This window comes from Canis lupus, chromosome 33 (assembly GCF_011100685.1).
Source record: "Canis lupus familiaris isolate Mischka breed German Shepherd chromosome 33, alternate assembly UU_Cfam_GSD_1.0, whole genome shotgun sequence".
In the NCBI taxonomy this organism is placed as follows: Eukaryota; Metazoa; Chordata; class Mammalia; order Carnivora; family Canidae; genus Canis; species Canis lupus.
In genome coordinates this window covers 5215249-5232496 of record NC_049254.1, presented here as the reverse complement: position 1 = coordinate 5232496, position 17248 = coordinate 5215249, and the positions used below count along the sequence as shown (strand labels likewise).

Sequence of the window (17248 nt, the reverse complement as noted above, 5' to 3'; positions counted from 1 at the left end):
ACATATATTAGGCCCTGCTACTTATGGCTGGTCTTAAGCACTAAAAACAGCCTATATTTTCTGTTACAGAACATAAAGGGAACAATTAAATTATAAAACACTAATAATGTTTCAAAATATTCTTTCAAAAACTAGGGGAAAAGGAATGCGACTTTAATAAAAAATACAAAAAACATAAACAGTAAGACAACACACTTAGTTGTGGTGGAGAGAATTGCTACAAAATTTTAAGAGGTCTCTTACCAGCCCCTTACAACTTTTATCAGTACCCCATTCGGAAAGGACCATGATGTAGCATCAGGAATATTACAGTAGATCTCTTGCTTATATTTACTTCCATGGAGATCATAGATAACCATCTGCAACATATAGTAAGTAGGCACAATAACTAATTTTAAGAATGCATTTAAAATTCCAAAATGTCCTAGAATGCAGAAAATAAAATATCCTAAATGTATAAAAGTGATTATTACTTTAGATGCTCAATCTTTGAGTAAAATAATCCCTTTTAAAGTTAGTGAGAAGTATTACTTTTAAACTCCCCAAACATGAAAGTAAATCTTACTTTTTTTTTTTTAAAGTAAGCTCTACACTCAATGTGGGGCTTGAACTCACAACCCTGATATCAAGAATTCTATGCCCTCCCAACTGAGCCAGCCAGCTGCTCCTAAAATGACCTTACCTTTCGTATTTTATCTTAGTCTCTAAGAAATTTATGCTCACTGGGGCACCTGGATGGCTTAGTCAGCTAAGCATCTGTCTTCAGCTCAGGTCATAATCTCAGGGTCCTGGGATACAACCCGGAATCGGGCTCCCTGCTCAGCTGGGGGTCTGGTTCTCTCTCTCCTTCCCTGCACTTCCCTCTCGCTCGCTCTCTAATAAAATCTTTAAAAATAAAACCAAACAAACAAACAAAAGAAATGTAGGCTTACCTTTCCAGGTCTTGGGTTACACCGCAAAATCTGTTTGTTAATATTCTGAAATAATAAAAGTGTAAGAAGGAAGCCTTAAGAAACATCAATAGAAAGGTAAATAGTTCACCTCCTTAGCAGTCACAAATCTAATTTATCACATATTTACTCAGGGACCATTATATGCAAAGTGCACTTCTAGGTACTACAAGGGATATAAGGGCAAATATAAAGGGAAATAATGTATTGTTTGTGCTCTCCAAAGAAGCTTATAGCTACGAAAGGGGAAACAAGAGAGATCACACTCACATGACTCTTCTAAGTGAAGGACTAAGTTAAACTACAGGTAAAACACAAAGAAAATGCCAAGTTATGGCCACCAAGGGAAATGACACCATCATAGAGGTCAGGTGATGATGGCACAGGGAGGTGCCCAAAGGCTTGTCCGAGCAAATGATATGGAAAACACCTTGAAAAACAGGATTTCAATAAGTAAAACAATGTGGCAGGCTGGGGTCAGGGTATAGAGGAAAAAGACTTTCATGGTGAGAACATATTGAGGAAGTAGTAGTCGTAGGAAACACAGGGTATATGACCAGAGTAAGAGGAGACAAGGCTGGGCAAACAGGACTCGGGGATGCTGTACTGCAGTGAACATGTTCCACTTGACTTGGCAGGGGATGGGGAATCATAAAGAAACATTTCTCCAAATCTCACTCTTTCTTTGATGGTAATTCAAGTATATAACTATGGGTATTCAAGGTGGAGATACAGGTCTTGGGAATCCTTGAGGAAATTTCATGATCTTGGGAATGTCAGAAAGGAAAAGTTGCATGTTAAATGAATATTCTATAAAGTTAGACATTTTAATACTTATGAGGCAAAGAACACACCTCACTGAATTTCAAGGCATTTTCCAGCTATAATGTTTTCAGCTTTTTCCTTGAATTAGGCTGTTCATTGCCCTGCTTTGTATGAACAATATGAGCAACTATAGTGAGAGGATACTGTCAGGTGATCACTTAAAATAGTTTAAAATATTATGAAATATTTTACTGACACACATAGGCTCAATGGAAAATAAATTCCCCATTGACAGTATCTGCAGAAATTTAGAATGCTGTCACTTAATTTAGCTTGAGAACCAAGTATCAGCTAAAAACTTAGAAACAAACTGCTTCTCCCTTAGGCCTTTTAAATTCTGACTAGGCAATTGTTTTTTCAATTTAAGTCTAGTTAAAATACAGGAGTTACAATACACCTCAGTTAAAGGATAAAGTAACTTCTCATATATTTTTAAAATAATCTTTACATAACCTCAAAACACCTATTTTCTTAATCAGCTTTCAGATCATTTCATGACCCAAAGCAGCACCTCACTAGTCAGTAATCAAAGTAACTTACCTCTGTGAACGGGCTTAATCTGCCTGAGATGTCCTGAGCACGGAAATATTTTGACACCGGTTCCTGAAAAATCCCACCAAATCGGGCTCCTTTTTCTGAGGAATGGGTTTTGGAAGTCTGCAAATACTGATGATAAGCACTCTTTAAAGAAGAATGCAGTTTAGAAGTAAGGTCAGATTTCTGTAGAAATGAAGCCTTTTCTGGCCACAGACCAACTTGCAGATTGGAGGTAGTAGGTTCACTTGACATTACATATGAATTCTTAGACATTCCAGTCCTCTCCTGGTCATCATCAGGGTAAAATGTGATGGAAGGGTCTGGCTGCTTGAAGGTTTCCCTCCTCCTAGCCCTCAGGCTTCCTTTATGTAACAGTTCCTCCTCCTCCTCGTCTTCCTCCTCGTCTTCTTCTCCCCCCTGTCTGTCTTCATCAAAATTCATCCTTAAACGCTCTGATACTGACTGGAGAAGGGATAACACGGAAGAGGGCTGGCTTGCACTCTCTCTTGACTTTGTGGAGCCATGGTGACCAGGCGAGACCTCACTGGACAGAATGTCTTCCTGAGAGCTGTCATCCTCATAAATGGGAGACAAAGCTAAGGGATAAATTTTGTACTTTTTGGCCTCCACTGATAGGAACGATTCTGAACTATCGCTATCAAATGTCTCAGCTAATTTGGCATCCTTTTCAAAGTGATGGACAAGGTCAGTTCTGCTCTCAGACCTCTCGCATGCGAGAACAGGCATGCTGTCAGCAGAGGTGTCTGGAAACAAGAGAGTGTGTGTTCTCCTTACATCCGCGGTAGTGTATCTGTCCTCATCTTGAAGGGGTTCTTCATATAGTATAGTAAAGGAAGAATTTTCTTGTTCATCCTGAGAAATGAAGGCTAAGCTAGAGTCTTCTTTTTCATCGCTGTAATTATCATCTTGTATTTGGCTAGCCACTGCAGTAACAGACGTTCTCCTGGGTGGCTTCCCCCCTACGGTACCCCCAGGTTGGACATCCGGCATTGCTAAAGCTGGGTAGCCTTCATAGTCCTTACTCAAGGTCGGTGATTCATATCCCCTGAAATAGGAGGCAAGTCTGTTGTCACATGTTATCAAGCCTTCCTTTCCTTCAGGGGGATCTTTCTCCATTTCTCCAACACCCTCTCCACCAGGCTCTTGGGTTTTTTTTTCAGCCTTATATATGGGAGGCATGGCTTCTGCTTGTGTAACAGGTAATTCCAGATCTGCTCCACATGTTTTCTGAATGCTTACCACTGTGGATGACACTCTGTGTTTCTTGATAGCCTCATCAGAGTCTTCTGGAGATCTTCTTTCTACTTCTCTTGGGGAGGGCACGGACACAATCATTCCGATCATCTCTTTAGCCTCTCTCTTACGTGATTTTCCCATTTCTGAGGAGTCAGGGACTGCCACCTTGTATGCTTCCTCCACTTCTACCATTTCAGTTTTCCTAGTACCCTCTCTGGCATCCTCTGGGTATGGTATTTCCAACACAGGTCTTACAGTCTTCCCAGTGATGTCCTCAACATCTTCTTTATAGATATTTACCACTTCTAACATAATGGGCATAACCTCGGTTTGGTCCAGGTCCCCTTCAGCATCCCTTACGTAAGTATCTTCCATTTCTGACTCGACAGGTATCACCTCAGTCTCCTCAAGATCTCCTTCAGCATCCTCTGGGTAAATATCTTCCATTTCTAATGTGGTAGGCATCACTTCAGTCTTTTCAGTAATCCCCTCAAAGTCTTTCTGGTAGACATCTTCCATTTCTGACATGACCGCTGTCATCCCAGTCCTGCCGACATCACCTTCAGCATGCTTTTGGTAAATATTTTCCATTTCTAATGTGGGAGGTATCATTTCGGTCTTCCCAGTAATTACCTCAGCATCTCTTTGGTAGAAATTTTTCACTTCTGAAATAACCGGCAGCATATCGGTTTTGCCAAGCTCTCCTTCAGTATCCCTCATTTTATAAGCTTTTTTCATTTCTAAGATGGCAGGTAGTCTCTCTGTTTTTTCAATACACCTCTCAGCATCTACTTGGTATACTTCTCCCACTTTAAGAATGTCAGCTGTTGGCTCAGTTTTTGCGATATTCAATTCGGCCTCCTTTTGATGTGCTCTTCCCATTTCTGACCTAGGAGGGACTGCCTCATATTTCATAATATTCAATTCAGCATCCTTTTTGTTTGTTTTTCCCAGTTCTAACACGGAAGGCCTAAGCTCCATTTTCCCCACATTTACTTCAGTATCTTTTTGGTGTACATTTCCTACTTCTGATGTTGTAAGGAGTGTGCTTTTATTACTCTGTCCTGGCAAGCTTTTTTCAGATATACGCACAAGACTATCAGAAAAACTGCTTTTGGATGTCCCAGGTACATGGAGGTCATCACTTAAAAATGGAGGCCACTTGAAATTTAATATAAGGGTTCTTGCGTCCTCTGACCCAGTTTTGTGATTATCCACATGCTCTATTTCCACTTTCTCTTTGGAGTCCTCTTTTAGAAATAAATGTGTTTCTACATTATCTAACCCTTTATGTGTGTCTTTGGCTAATAAAACAGCATCTGATTCCTGCAGACTTATACTATCAGACTGTCCAGCTCCATTTCCAGAAAATGGGGATTTCTGGTAGAGAACAATTTCTCTTCCTTTAATCGACTCTGTGTCATTAACTAAGTTACTTACAGAGAAGAATCTACCTAATACTTTATTTTCACTTATTTCACATGTGCTTTGATTTACTGCCTGTTCAGATACCAAGAACTCCCTCAATGTATCATGTGGCCTAACACTATCACTGGTCAGAATTTCTGAAGTATTAGCCTGAAGTTCAGAATCCCAGGTATCCTCAGTATCTTCAAAAGCATCATTCGTCAAATTTTCTTGGGCTAAATAAATGACCTCATTGACTAACTCCCTAGCTTGATCTTCTAACAAACAAGATAAACTCATTCTATCAGAATCAGAAAGGAAGCTCTTCTCACCAGCTGTAGGTGACACACAGACCTTTTCTTCCCCTCGGACAGCTGACCTGTTTTCCATGCCCTGCTCTTCGAAATGCTCTGTCAGTTGGATCCCTGTCAGTGTCACTTCTGGTGGGTTTTTCTCAGGGACGTCTTCCTTCAGAGTACCTGGATTCATTATGTCATCTATGGCTATATGCTCCTGGCAGGGAGCAACTATGTTTTTGGATTTTAATTCTTCCCTGACGGAGTTAAAAATTTCACTAGTCAATGTATCAGCCTTTTTCAGTAAAGCACTTTTGAGGTCCAAAAGTTGGTCATGTGCTCTCCTCCTTGCTTCTATGTGCTCAGCAGATGCTTCAGAACACTGCTGGCTTGAGCTGTTAACTGACGTCGGAGCCCCAGCAACTGCTCCAGTCTCTGCTTCCATGGGATTGTAACTTTGGGCAGCAGTTGGGAAACCAAGAGATACCATCCCAGTAGGATTCCCAAAATGTTCCTGAAATGGGGTCACTTCTGACCCTGTTGGGATAGATGTTTCCAATTCCAAATAAGAGCACTTAGGGTACAGCAAGTTAGTTAAAGAGGCACCTTCACAAGTGGCATCTCTGGTAACTTTTACAGAATTCAAATTATTTTGGGGATTTTGCAAATTTAAAACCACGTTAGCTTTTTCAGAGTTACTGGAAGAAGACATGCTGTCAATACCCCCACTTAGGAAAGGAGCATTCTCTTTCTTTCTATGAGATAAGGCTTTCTTTTCTGATTTTAGCATAGGAAAATTGTGAAATTGTGAATCCTCAGATGCAAAAGCATTGTTTTCTAAACTTTTCTTATCAGAATCCAGAAAAGGTGAATTTACTTTTGTGCTGTCAGTTTCTTGGAATTGTGCGGGAGCACTAGTTAAGCTGAGTTTTGCCATTTCTGAGAAACCAGAAATCTTTCTAGTCCCACAAATATCTGAGGGTTGATGAATTACACAGGCATTGGCTTCATAATTCTGTGACATTTGCCCAGTGACTTTTTCATTATGAACAGAAGGTAAAGTCTCAGATATATTACTTTCGGGAAAGGCAGGAAGATAAACTAAGGCTTCTGCCTCTGTTTTCTGAATACCTTGATATTTGGAGGCAGGAGGAGAACCTTCAGTTTGACAATTCTCTTTAAGGCCAGAAGTTGAGTATTTCTCTCTTATCTCCTTATGATCTAACGACTGAAAACTTTTGTCCTGTTCAATCTCTTGGGAAGTTAATTCTGATAAAATAAGATTTCCTGGCACATCTGTAACTTCAAATGGAGAATAAATTTTATTCTGAGAAATGTCTCTAGGCTCTGTTTGGGAAACAGCTATCTTGGAAAGGGATATAGTTTTTCTTCCTCCAGAATGCAACTCAGCAGGAACACTGTTCTGACCATCACCTTTCACTTTTGATAAAATTTTGGCAGTGCCAGGTATGGTTTTCAAATAAAGAGAATCTGACTTCTCTATAGTGCCCTTACTTGCTCTAGTGCTTGAAAGCATGAGTTCTGCTTTAGTAGGGTCTTGAGATGAAATGGAACTGTAGTCCTCAGACAGCCTTTCAGACTCCAATCTCAAATCCATTCCAGTTACACGAATGTCTCTGGCTTTAAGGTCTAGTGGAACCTGGCTTTTTTCGCCTTCAGGAAGAAGCTGCTTGGAGTCAAAAATTGCAGATGCGTGCTCAAGATGAAGGCAAGCAGGAGGATTCTTCCAATCTGTTGCCTCAATGTGATTTGCCACATTTTCTTCTTGACACTTACTAGGCTGACTGGAAATACCAACAATGTTGACATCTCCAGGTTCTGTGGGCACAGAGGAACATGCATCCTTTAAAACAGGAATATCTAACTTGTTTGGCATACCAACTCTGGAAACAAAGGTAGGAGATGAAATACTGAAATCTGATTTTTTAAAGTCAGGGATAAGAGATGTTCTGACATCAGGTGATGCTTTGGCTTGAAGACTCTCAGAGTCAAGAAGAGATTCTGAAATATGATTTTTGTTAGGTTCAAAATTCAGTTCAGGTGCTATTTTATTTTCTAAGCATGCTACAATGGCAGATTCACTGATGTGTTTTACAGAGACAGAGTTGTTTTGATTTATTCTAACCACGGGAGGCATTTTGCCACGTGGCCTAAAATCAGGCTTTTTGGCTTCTGTTACAAACTGGTCAGTATCTTTGGGTAATGGCTCAATTCTATCTTCCGGAGCTTTTATGAGACTTGAAGTTGTGGGTTCGCCAACCAAGGTGCTTTCTGTTTCTTGTTTGATTTTTCTAGGAGCCAAATTTTTCTGTGAGTCTTGGGAAAACAATCTACATCCTTCATTTACAGGTTCTGTGTCTGTCACAGCATGTCTCTGAAGAGCAGGGATGCTGGTGTGATTGGCAGCCTGCTTTGCTGAGTTATCTGCGGTTTGCTTGTCAGAACATTTACTCTCTGGCAACTGCGGATCTTCAAGCCTAATTGATTCATTTGGACTCGGCAAATCTGTACTTCCCCATGTGGTTGTGTTGCTCCCATTAGATTTATTACAAGAGAAGTCAGAAACAGCAGGGCTCATAGGCTCAACATGTTCTTCGCTCTGCACCAAGGTCTCATCACTCATCACTGAGCTGACTTCCTTTATTGTAGTTTCTGTCGTAGTTATCCCTTGAAAATCCAGACTGCAAAGAACTTTGCCACTGTTACTTCCTGTAAATGATGCCAAACATACCAAATTTCTGTCAGCCTGAGAAACTGGTGCACAACTTAAATGATGCTGTGAGTCAGATTCCCTAACAGTGGAGATGGAGTTAGTCACAGAAGAAGGGGATGACCTACTTCTCACAGGTCCCCCAGGATCATTTTTATTTAAAACTTCCTTAGAAGAAGCAGTATTGGGCAATTCTGGGTTGTTGGTCAGATGGCTTTCTATGTTAAGTTTTATTTTGCTACAGTCAGTGACTTCTAATACGTCTTTGAGCACATGCCCTTTCATAGATATATCTGTGCTAGCTGATGGCAATGACGATATCATCCTAGCCTCTGTCTCGCTTCCAGAACCAACATGGATACTAGAGTCAGAACTTTCATTTTCTCTGTCCGAGGGATTCACAGTTTCCAATGCAGTCTGGTGCTTCAAATATTTCTTAATTTGTCTGGGGCCTCGATATGTTGCATATGTTACTGAAGGCTTCTCTGGTTTACCATCTAGTTGTCTGTAAAAAGAAACAGTACAGTAGTATCATGAAATATAGTTACTAACACTTAGTAGCAATCCTAGATTGTGGTAAAGTATATCTTTCAAATTACTCCCACTTTTACTATATATTAATTGAATAAGGAAATCCTAAAATGTTTTAGTTGAACTTGTATTTTAAAAAATAATAAAAGATTTGACAAGTAGCATGTGAATGTCAAGACGGCATGAACCTTTGAGCTCCTCAGAACCTTGCCCTCTTACCTGATTATGTACATCTCTCTCACTGTGGTTAATGGAGAGAATGTGGGCTGACAAGTCCAAGGCTTGAGTTTTAGTTATAATCTCAAAGGAGTGCTGGCTGGAAGGAACCATACTGCCTTTATGGCTCATACTGGCAAGTCCATGGATACATCATTGATTTTTCCAACATATCAGAGCATCATAGTAAGTTTCTTTTCCTTTAGTCTTACACGTGAATTTAAGCAGCCCCTTTGAGCACAAAGGGGGAGAACTTTTAAAACCGGTAAGATGGGGGATCCCTGGGTGGCGCAGCGGTTTAGCGCCTGCCTTTGGCCCAGGGCGCGATCCTGAAGACCCGGGATCGAATCCCACATCGGGCTCCCGGTGCATGGAGCCTGCTTCTCCCTCTGCCTGTGTCTCTGCCTCTCTCTCTCTCTGTGACTATCATAAATAAATAAAAAATAAAAAAAAAAACAGTCAGATGTCAAGCCCACATCAAGCACTCACTATATATTAGTTAATTCAATGACAGAATTGCCTTAAAAATCTCTCATGTTAAGGTCTTCAAATATTCAATTAGTGTAGTAAGTATTACACTGCTTGGGTAAGTATAGGAATCAAAAGGGACTTCTAGAAAAAGTTCTCTATTTCTTCTGTGCCCCAGCACAAAGTTCCTCAGGTCTCCACATCCAAATTCCTTTGAAGAATCTATCTCTGGGAGTTCTCATGCTATCTGATGCTGCCTACTAGCCCTTTACACGTACCATTCTCTCCCCCTTCAATTCCGGCCCCAGAGAGAAACTCCAGCACCTTCTAAGACTCAGTTCACAAGCTATCTCCAGAGCAAACCTATCCCAAGGCCCCTTTCCTGCTAACAAAGAACCCTGAGCACAGCATTTGCCATGTTAAATTATAAAGATCTAGGCACTTATCTTCCCTGCTCACCTGGTGGCTATTTGAAGGAAGGCAGGGTTTCTTAATCATCATTTTTAAATGTTCCCCACAAAATTTGGCAAATGGTACATGTTTAGCAACTTTTTGTGAATTAATGATTAAATAAAGCAATGATAGTAAATGCTTAGTGTGTAATTTATTCCAGACTGCCTTTCTCACAGACAATAGAAAAATATTTTAAATTCTAAACTAGTTTCATTTTAGGGTCTTGAAGCTAAAGATGGAGAAAAATTTGATGTTCTAATTCCTTCAGGTTAAACATATAATTAACAAAACATTATAGAGTCCACACGAATAATTAAGAAATCCAGTTACTGGTATCCCAGTATCTAAAATAATACATTTTCTTCCCAAGGTTAAAGTAGCAACATTAAGAACACTAGACTTGTCTATATGATAAAAGAGAAAGTAAATCTCCTTTGAGACAATGTCATATTTTCAGCAACTATGTCCTTTACATATTTCGTGAACTTTAGCTGAAATAAAGTATTTCAATCTATGTAATTGCTGACCTCTCAACTCTTATCACCCCACAACTGTAAAGCCTTGTATTGGTTACATGTATGTTTCTACTGTCCATTATAAAACACCTGAAGAAGTACAGAGAAAGGCCTTACAAAAGTGGTTTTTGGCTCCAGCAGGAGTGTCAGGCTAGATCAAGGACTATTATGAAACAAACTCCAAAGTGAAAGGTAAATGTCTATGAAATCATGCACAGAGAGAAAAATCCATATAGGTAAACTAATGTTATTGGTGAAACCTGATATCAAAATATGTTATTTATTCAAAAAACAGAAGAGCCTTCAGAGCAACATATGAAGATCCAGAAGTCTGAATAAATGACTAGAAATTTTACTGTTTGGTTGGTTTGTCTTTCAAAGCTTTAATGTTTTATATTTAAAACCAACTTTCAACAGGCTCAAAAGATCGATAAAATAATTCTGAAGAAATGGCTACACAAAGAAATACACATTATGTCCACAGATATAGGAAATGAGATAGGAATCAGAATTTTATTCAAGTATAGTAAATCCAGTTCTCTTACTACAGACTCCATCCTAAAGAGACCTCAAGACATTTTATCCTGCATCAGTCCAATAATGCACCTTTTGATCTAAAAGGTCTTCTACTAAAATAAATCATACAGAAAAACCCATTAAATTTCAACTCCCTCTAATAATGCCTTTTGGTAGTTTTAGAGTCCTTTTGGAGGTGAGGGGAATAATTTTCCTTTTTTTTTCTTTCTGGGTACTTTCAACTAAAATGATTAAACTGATTTATACAAACTAGTTTAGATTTCTAAACGATCTCCTGCAGCACCTGGATGGAAATGTTATATACTTGTAACAAAATATGCATTGTTTGTACTGAACAGCTATATTATGTTTAAAGTAAAGAACATCAAAGTTTCAAGCTTAGCTTCATGTACTATAATTATTTCTGTTAGGTCCTGATGAGCTACACTCCCTCTTTTTAAAAGATTAGTCATGCCAATGTCATCTATTTTCTACATCATTCTGCCCCAGGATGCAGTCGAGTCTCCATAATTGAGTAGTATTAAGAATATAAAACTATCCTTTAATTGCTAATTTTTCCCTAGTAAATACAGTAGAAATGTCAAAAACATGTAACTTTAAAAATAAACTGAAGATGGAAAATTAAAAAGATTTTTCATAAGCTGCATAGAGAAAAGGGAGTATTAATTTCACATATTATGTAAATTGTATATGGGAGCTACAGTTCACCCTATATAACCTCTATAACCAAAGGTATGTGATTCTAACAGTAAGAACAAAGTGAAACTGGCTCTCTACTCCTCCCCCTTTGATAGACAGCACATCTTCTTGTGCAGTCCAGCTTCATCTCTGAGACACGATGATAAAGGTCATGTCTCAAATGGACTGGTGTCTGATCTCCAGGGCTGCTTTTAACTCTGGCAAAGTGGATATCATTGCCACCAATGACCCCTTCACTAACCTCAACTGTATGGTTTACATATTCCAGTATGATTCCACCCATGTCAAACTCCATGGCACAGTTGAAGCTGAGAATGGGAAACCTGTCATCAATCCATCTCTCAGGAGCAAGATCCTGCCAATATCAAATGGAGTGATACTGGTGCTGAATATGTTGTGGAGTCCACTAGCATCTTCACTACCATGGAGAAGGCTGAAATGCTCTTGAAGGGTAGAGCGAAGAGGGTCATCATCTCTGTGCCTTCTGCTCATTGCATGTTTGTGATGAGTATGAACTCTGAGAAGTATAACTCCCCGCTCAAGACGGTCAGCAACACTTCCTATACCACTAGCTGCTTCTCTGGCCATTGTCCTCCATGACAACTTTGGCTTTGTGGAGGGACTCATGATCACAGTCCATGCCATCAATCCCACCCAGAAGACCGCGATGGCCCTTCTGTGAAGCTGTGGTGTTTTGGCCAAAGGGCAGCCCAGAACATCATCTCTGCCTCTACCAGTGTTGCCAAGGTTGTGGGTAAGGTCATCTCTGAGCTTAATGGGAAGCTCACCAGCGTATCATTCCATGTCCTCACCCTCAACATGTCAGTTGTTGATCTGACCTGATACCTGGTGAAAACTGCCAGATACGAGGACATCAAGAAGGTAGTGAAGCAGATAGTAGAGGGTTGTCTCCTGAAACTTTAATAATAACCCCCACTCTTTCATCTTTGATCCTGGGACTGACCTCAAATACCATTTTGTCAAGCTCATTTCCTGGTTATAACAATGAATTTAGCTATAGAAACCGAGTGGTGGACCTTATTGTCCACATAGCCTATGAGTAACAGCCCTCTGGACTATCAGCTCTAGTAAAAGCACAAGACAGAAGCCATCACCTAATGGGGAGTTCTTGCCCCACTTTATTCCCAACATACAGAGATTGTTCCAACCTAGATATCGATGTTTCCATTCCAGGCCTCCAAAAGAACAGGAGGGGTTTAGCAAGCCCTACTTTGTCATAATGCATCAATAAAGAACATTGTACCCAGACAAAAAAATAGGGAGGGGGAGAATAAAGTAATATACCTATACATTTCAAATATTTAGGTAGATATATGTACATATTGGATATCTGAAAAGGTTTTATGCATTTTAGCCCAGCCTACCTATCATGTGAAGATTAAGCCTTCAGATACTACACATGGCTGTACTTTTTTCTGTATATATTTGATATACTGATGTTTCAAAGGTCAACCAAAGACATGTCATTCTTCAAAGAAAAACTAAATAACAGCCTAGAAATACAGCCTTAGAGCAAAATATCTACCTCATTTTTAGGAAAGTACGATTATCTACCTTTTCAGCATTAAGATATATTTCCTTTCAAATTACATAATCTTCTCTCACAATAGGGAAAGCTTTTAACTTTTCCATGTAAAGTACAAATCCAGCAATTTTTAAATTATTATTTTATTAATTTATTTTCTCAGGGAGAGAGGGAGAGGAAAAGAGAGAATTTTAGGCAGACCTCAGTAAACACCTTTGTATATCATTAGACATAACCTACAAGCTTTTTAAGGTTTTTGAATACATATTGCTCTAAGATAGGACCTCCACTCCTAGCATTGTATAGGGGGCATCAGCTCTATTACTCTGAGTAATACAGAACAGCATTTACTATTTACTATTGTTGTTATCAATTTAACTGGAGAAAGGTTATTCCATTTTAGTTTGACTTTCCTTGATTGCCAGTTATAATAAGCCTTTTTTCCACTTATGTATTAGCAGTTTATATTAGTTGCTGCTTTTTTTATTAAGTGTCTAAAATGCTTATATCAGTTAAAGCATTTTCTGACATTTTTTGTATCTAACTTTCTCACTTGCCCATATAACATATCATTGTTTACTTTGACATAGGGAGTTTGAAAATTAGAAGTAATCCAATCTAGTGATCTCTTTCCTAACACTTTCCATTGCTATCATGCTTAGAAAGCACTTTCTCACTAACATAAAATAATTCCTATTTAGCTACTTTTAGTTTTGTATTTAAAAAAAAAAAAACATTTGTTATTCTATTTGGTTTTAATATAACAAGTTAAGGATCTAGCTTTTATTTTTTTCTCCAATTTCCTAAAGTCCTCCTTTCTATAATATGGGGGTGGGGGGAGTATGTAAAAATGCCATCACATTCAAGGGTTCAAATCACATATATACCAAAGTCTACCTCAGGACAATCCATTCTTTCCACTTAAGTGTTTAGTAAATATTATATCAGTATGACACTATTTCAAATTTGCAGCTTTATCAGTATGCTGACATCTGGTAGGGCAAGCCCTACCACATCAGTCTTGATGGGCAAACTCAAATCTGGGTCTCAGTTTCTGACAACTGCTAAGTGGGGTCTGTATCTACTTCTGGAGCTTGCTATGAGGAGGAATTAGCTCAAATATGCACATGAAGACACTCTGAAACTATAAAGAACTACACAGCTCTATGCTATCATCTACATCTGACTCTATAATTATTCATGACCTCTTCAAATAATACAATTCACAGGCAGAAGTTAAATTAAAATCAATAAAATAGATCCTTATTAGTTATGAATGAATACTTCTGTGTTACACAAAATGGCTAATGGATTAAACATTGTCACATACATTTTCTGGGTAGAAAATAAGTCCTAGCCCATTTGAGTAAAAGAAAAGCAAGTTGGTGCCTGTTTGTTAGCCAAGGAAAGAAAAAAAGAGATGGTGAAATAATCTTCACACCTGCGCAAGATTTCAGTTTCTCAAAGCTGTGGAAATGGATCACAAGGCCAGTTTTACAAGTAGAGTCAATTTAACTTCTTAACCCCTTTAATTTCATTCCACAAAGAAAAAATATTAATAGAATGTGAATACAAACCTTAAAACCATTTTTGTTCCCCAAGTGCAGATTCTGAACTCACCGCCTGCCCTAATACAGGAAGAACTCAGACAACAGAGAACACTCTCATTCAAGGAAGTCTTAAATTACATATAAATCTTATACTATAACAAAGTTGGCACCTAAAAGGTATCAGTACTGACCCTTAAAATATCTCAAAAGGCCCTAGATTATATATATGATCCACTGAATCATATATATATATATATATATATATATATTTTTTTTTTTTTTTACCTAGTAGCAAGGACAATACAGAATGCTTTTTCTAATCCTCTTCATTAATAAGAGCAGAACTAAGGCTTAAGAGCTAGATCCAAAAGCTCACTCTTTTGGCTAAGTAAACTGTAAACTTACTTTAGTAAATCACTGGTTTCCTGTTCACTGTCTTGTGTTGTATCCAAAGAAAAGGCATCTGAGGGTTCAGCTGAGTTGGACTCTGGTTCTTCTGTTGCAAGCACCTGGGATCCCACGGAGCCATGGAGAATCTCCCTTTCCCTTCTGACCCCTTCCTCAGGATGGTCACTGGGATTCTGTGAATCTTTCTCGGTTTTGTCATGGTCATCTTTGAAAGAAGATTGCTTGGCATCACTAAGAGATGATTTTCCTGAGATATTGAATAAGTTACCAAGAAACTGAAAAAAGCTTTCTTTTGGCTGTTTATCATTTTCTCCTATTTTGCTATCGGAGGTGGAACGGGAAAGGTCATTTGGCTTTTTCAAATCTTCCTGCGTGGGAAGAGTGATCAGCTTCTCAGCATGGTTCCTTTTGTCCTCAGTTTGGGGAATCTGAAATAAAAATAGAGAATAACAAACATTATCATTTAAAAAAATAACACAGACTAAGAACCTGTTCTACGACACACTTTGCACCAGATGCCAGGGATACATCTGTGACTGACTGAGGGTTTTGGACTCCTCAGCCGCTTACGTTCAGCGAAGGACACAGTCAGCACAACTTAAAGCCACAGAGTACACATCACGTAGGGAGAAGTACGGCACCCGTGCCAAGTCAGAACAGGAGTAACTGGTCCAGGTTTGGTGGCAGTGACAGCACAGGAGGTAGTTCAGAGGAGGATTCCTAGAAGTGCCCCTGGAAGGAGACCTAACCCATGACTATGTGACGCTTGTACACCCACTCCTTCCCCGAGCTCTCTTCCCTCCTCCTCCCCTGCTCTGTTTAGTGATGTGTCAGCTTCTAAGAAGTTAAAGATGAACGAAGGTGAGGGTACAAAATGAGAAGAGTACCAGCAGCCCTGGCAATTCCTGCAGATGTTAAAAACACTTCCATGGGCGTGTTTTACCTGCTCATAATGAGGCTACTGGTAAAGCAAACTCAGTCACGTGTACTCTGGGAGGAAAAGACTGAGCTGCGGGATCCGAGCACTTGCTGCCATTCCCTGTCACACTTCCCTGATGCTTCGTTAGCTTGACGCCCGTGTGCCCACCCAGCCTGCCTGCTCAACACACCTGCTCACCCACTTGCAGAAGGAATGCCTGCTGCACAGTGTCTGTCAGAGGTCATGCTCACTGGTCCTTATAAAAGGAAAGCTCCAGTGTGACTCAGAAAAATCAGGACAGCAAGGGAGAACCACCTCGGGTGCTGTCAGTTCACAGGCTGACGTTCTATAAGAGGCTGACCCTCCAGCAGCCAGGAGCATCATACTCTTAATGTTGTTTACCTCATTCCACATTTTGATCCAAATTCAAAATCATTTAATGAAGTATGTTCCACTAGCCACTAATACAATTAAGCGTAGGAAAGCCTGAGAACAGGTGCAGAACCTATTAGCCCGGGAAATTAATTTCAAGCAAACAACACTTTAAGCTTGTTCCCACCTTCGGAGGCAGAGGGCATTTTTGAGGAAACACACAGCATTTTCCTATGTGTCAGGAGCTTCATAAAACGTGTGAGTCTCTACATTTAGATCATCACCAACCTTCAAGGCCAAAGTCTCATCTTTCACTGGTTTCAACTGCAACTTGCTCCCACTCGTCCTCACCTCATCCCTCCAACCTTGCGCTCATTATGGGAGAATGTGCGATAAATCAGCTGTGTCCTCTCCTCATATAAAGGGCTGCTCACTTTGGCAACAGAAATGCTAGTTGACATTTTGAAAATGCTTATGTGTATGAAGATACACATTTGTTGTCCTTTGACTATGCATTAATTTGTTTCAATTATCACCCACAATATTTCTCCCTGAGTCAAAATGAACTAAGACTATAACATGAACAGAACAGTGATTTTTTTTTTTTTTATTTATGATAGTCACATACAGATAGAGAGAGAGAGGCAGAGACACAGGCAGAGGGAGAAGCAGGCTCCATGCACCGGGAGCCCGACGTGGGATTCGATCCCAGGTCTCCAGGATCGCGCCCTGGGCCAAAGGCAGGCGCCAAACCACTGCGCCACCCAGGGATCCCATGATTTTTTTTTTCTAATAGAATAACTGGTCTTCCTGGGTAGCTATCTAAAGGAAGTAAACTCCAGGCTATTCATTAGAATATCATAAATATTCTTAAAATGGTTCAAAGATTCACAAGAGTCATAAAATTGGGTCAATGGTTTAAAAAAAGGTGAGGGAAATTAACAACTTAATTAACAGAGATAACACTTGTTGACACTGATAAAAATCTCAAGATGATTTCTGTCAAAATACTATTTCACTGCCTCAACTAT

At 39.5% G+C, this 17248-nt stretch overlaps 1 protein-coding gene and 1 long non-coding RNA gene across 2 annotated transcripts in view; one reads left to right on the top strand and one right to left on the bottom strand.

The window, feature by feature from the left end:
* The window catches only part of CRYBG3 (crystallin beta-gamma domain containing 3), a 102056-nt gene that overhangs the window by 55876 nt on the left and 28932 nt on the right, over nucleotides 1–17248 (bottom strand). Inside the window, exons 3-6 of the mRNA XM_038582513.1 lie at nucleotides 14924–15354; nucleotides 2316–8508; nucleotides 933–977; nucleotides 244–359 (exon numbers count right to left, since the gene is read on the bottom strand). Coding sequence (XP_038438441.1) covers nucleotides 244–359; nucleotides 933–977; nucleotides 2316–8508; nucleotides 14924–15354 — 6785 coding nt within the window. The remainder of the gene's footprint in view (nucleotides 1–243; nucleotides 360–932; nucleotides 978–2315; nucleotides 8509–14923; nucleotides 15355–17248) is intronic.
* LOC119867306 lies at nucleotides 5672–13657 on the top strand. Its single transcript, XR_005383150.1, has 3 exons — nucleotides 5672–5898; nucleotides 6953–7188; nucleotides 11691–13657. It is a non-coding gene; the product is annotated as an uncharacterized LOC119867306 (long non-coding RNA).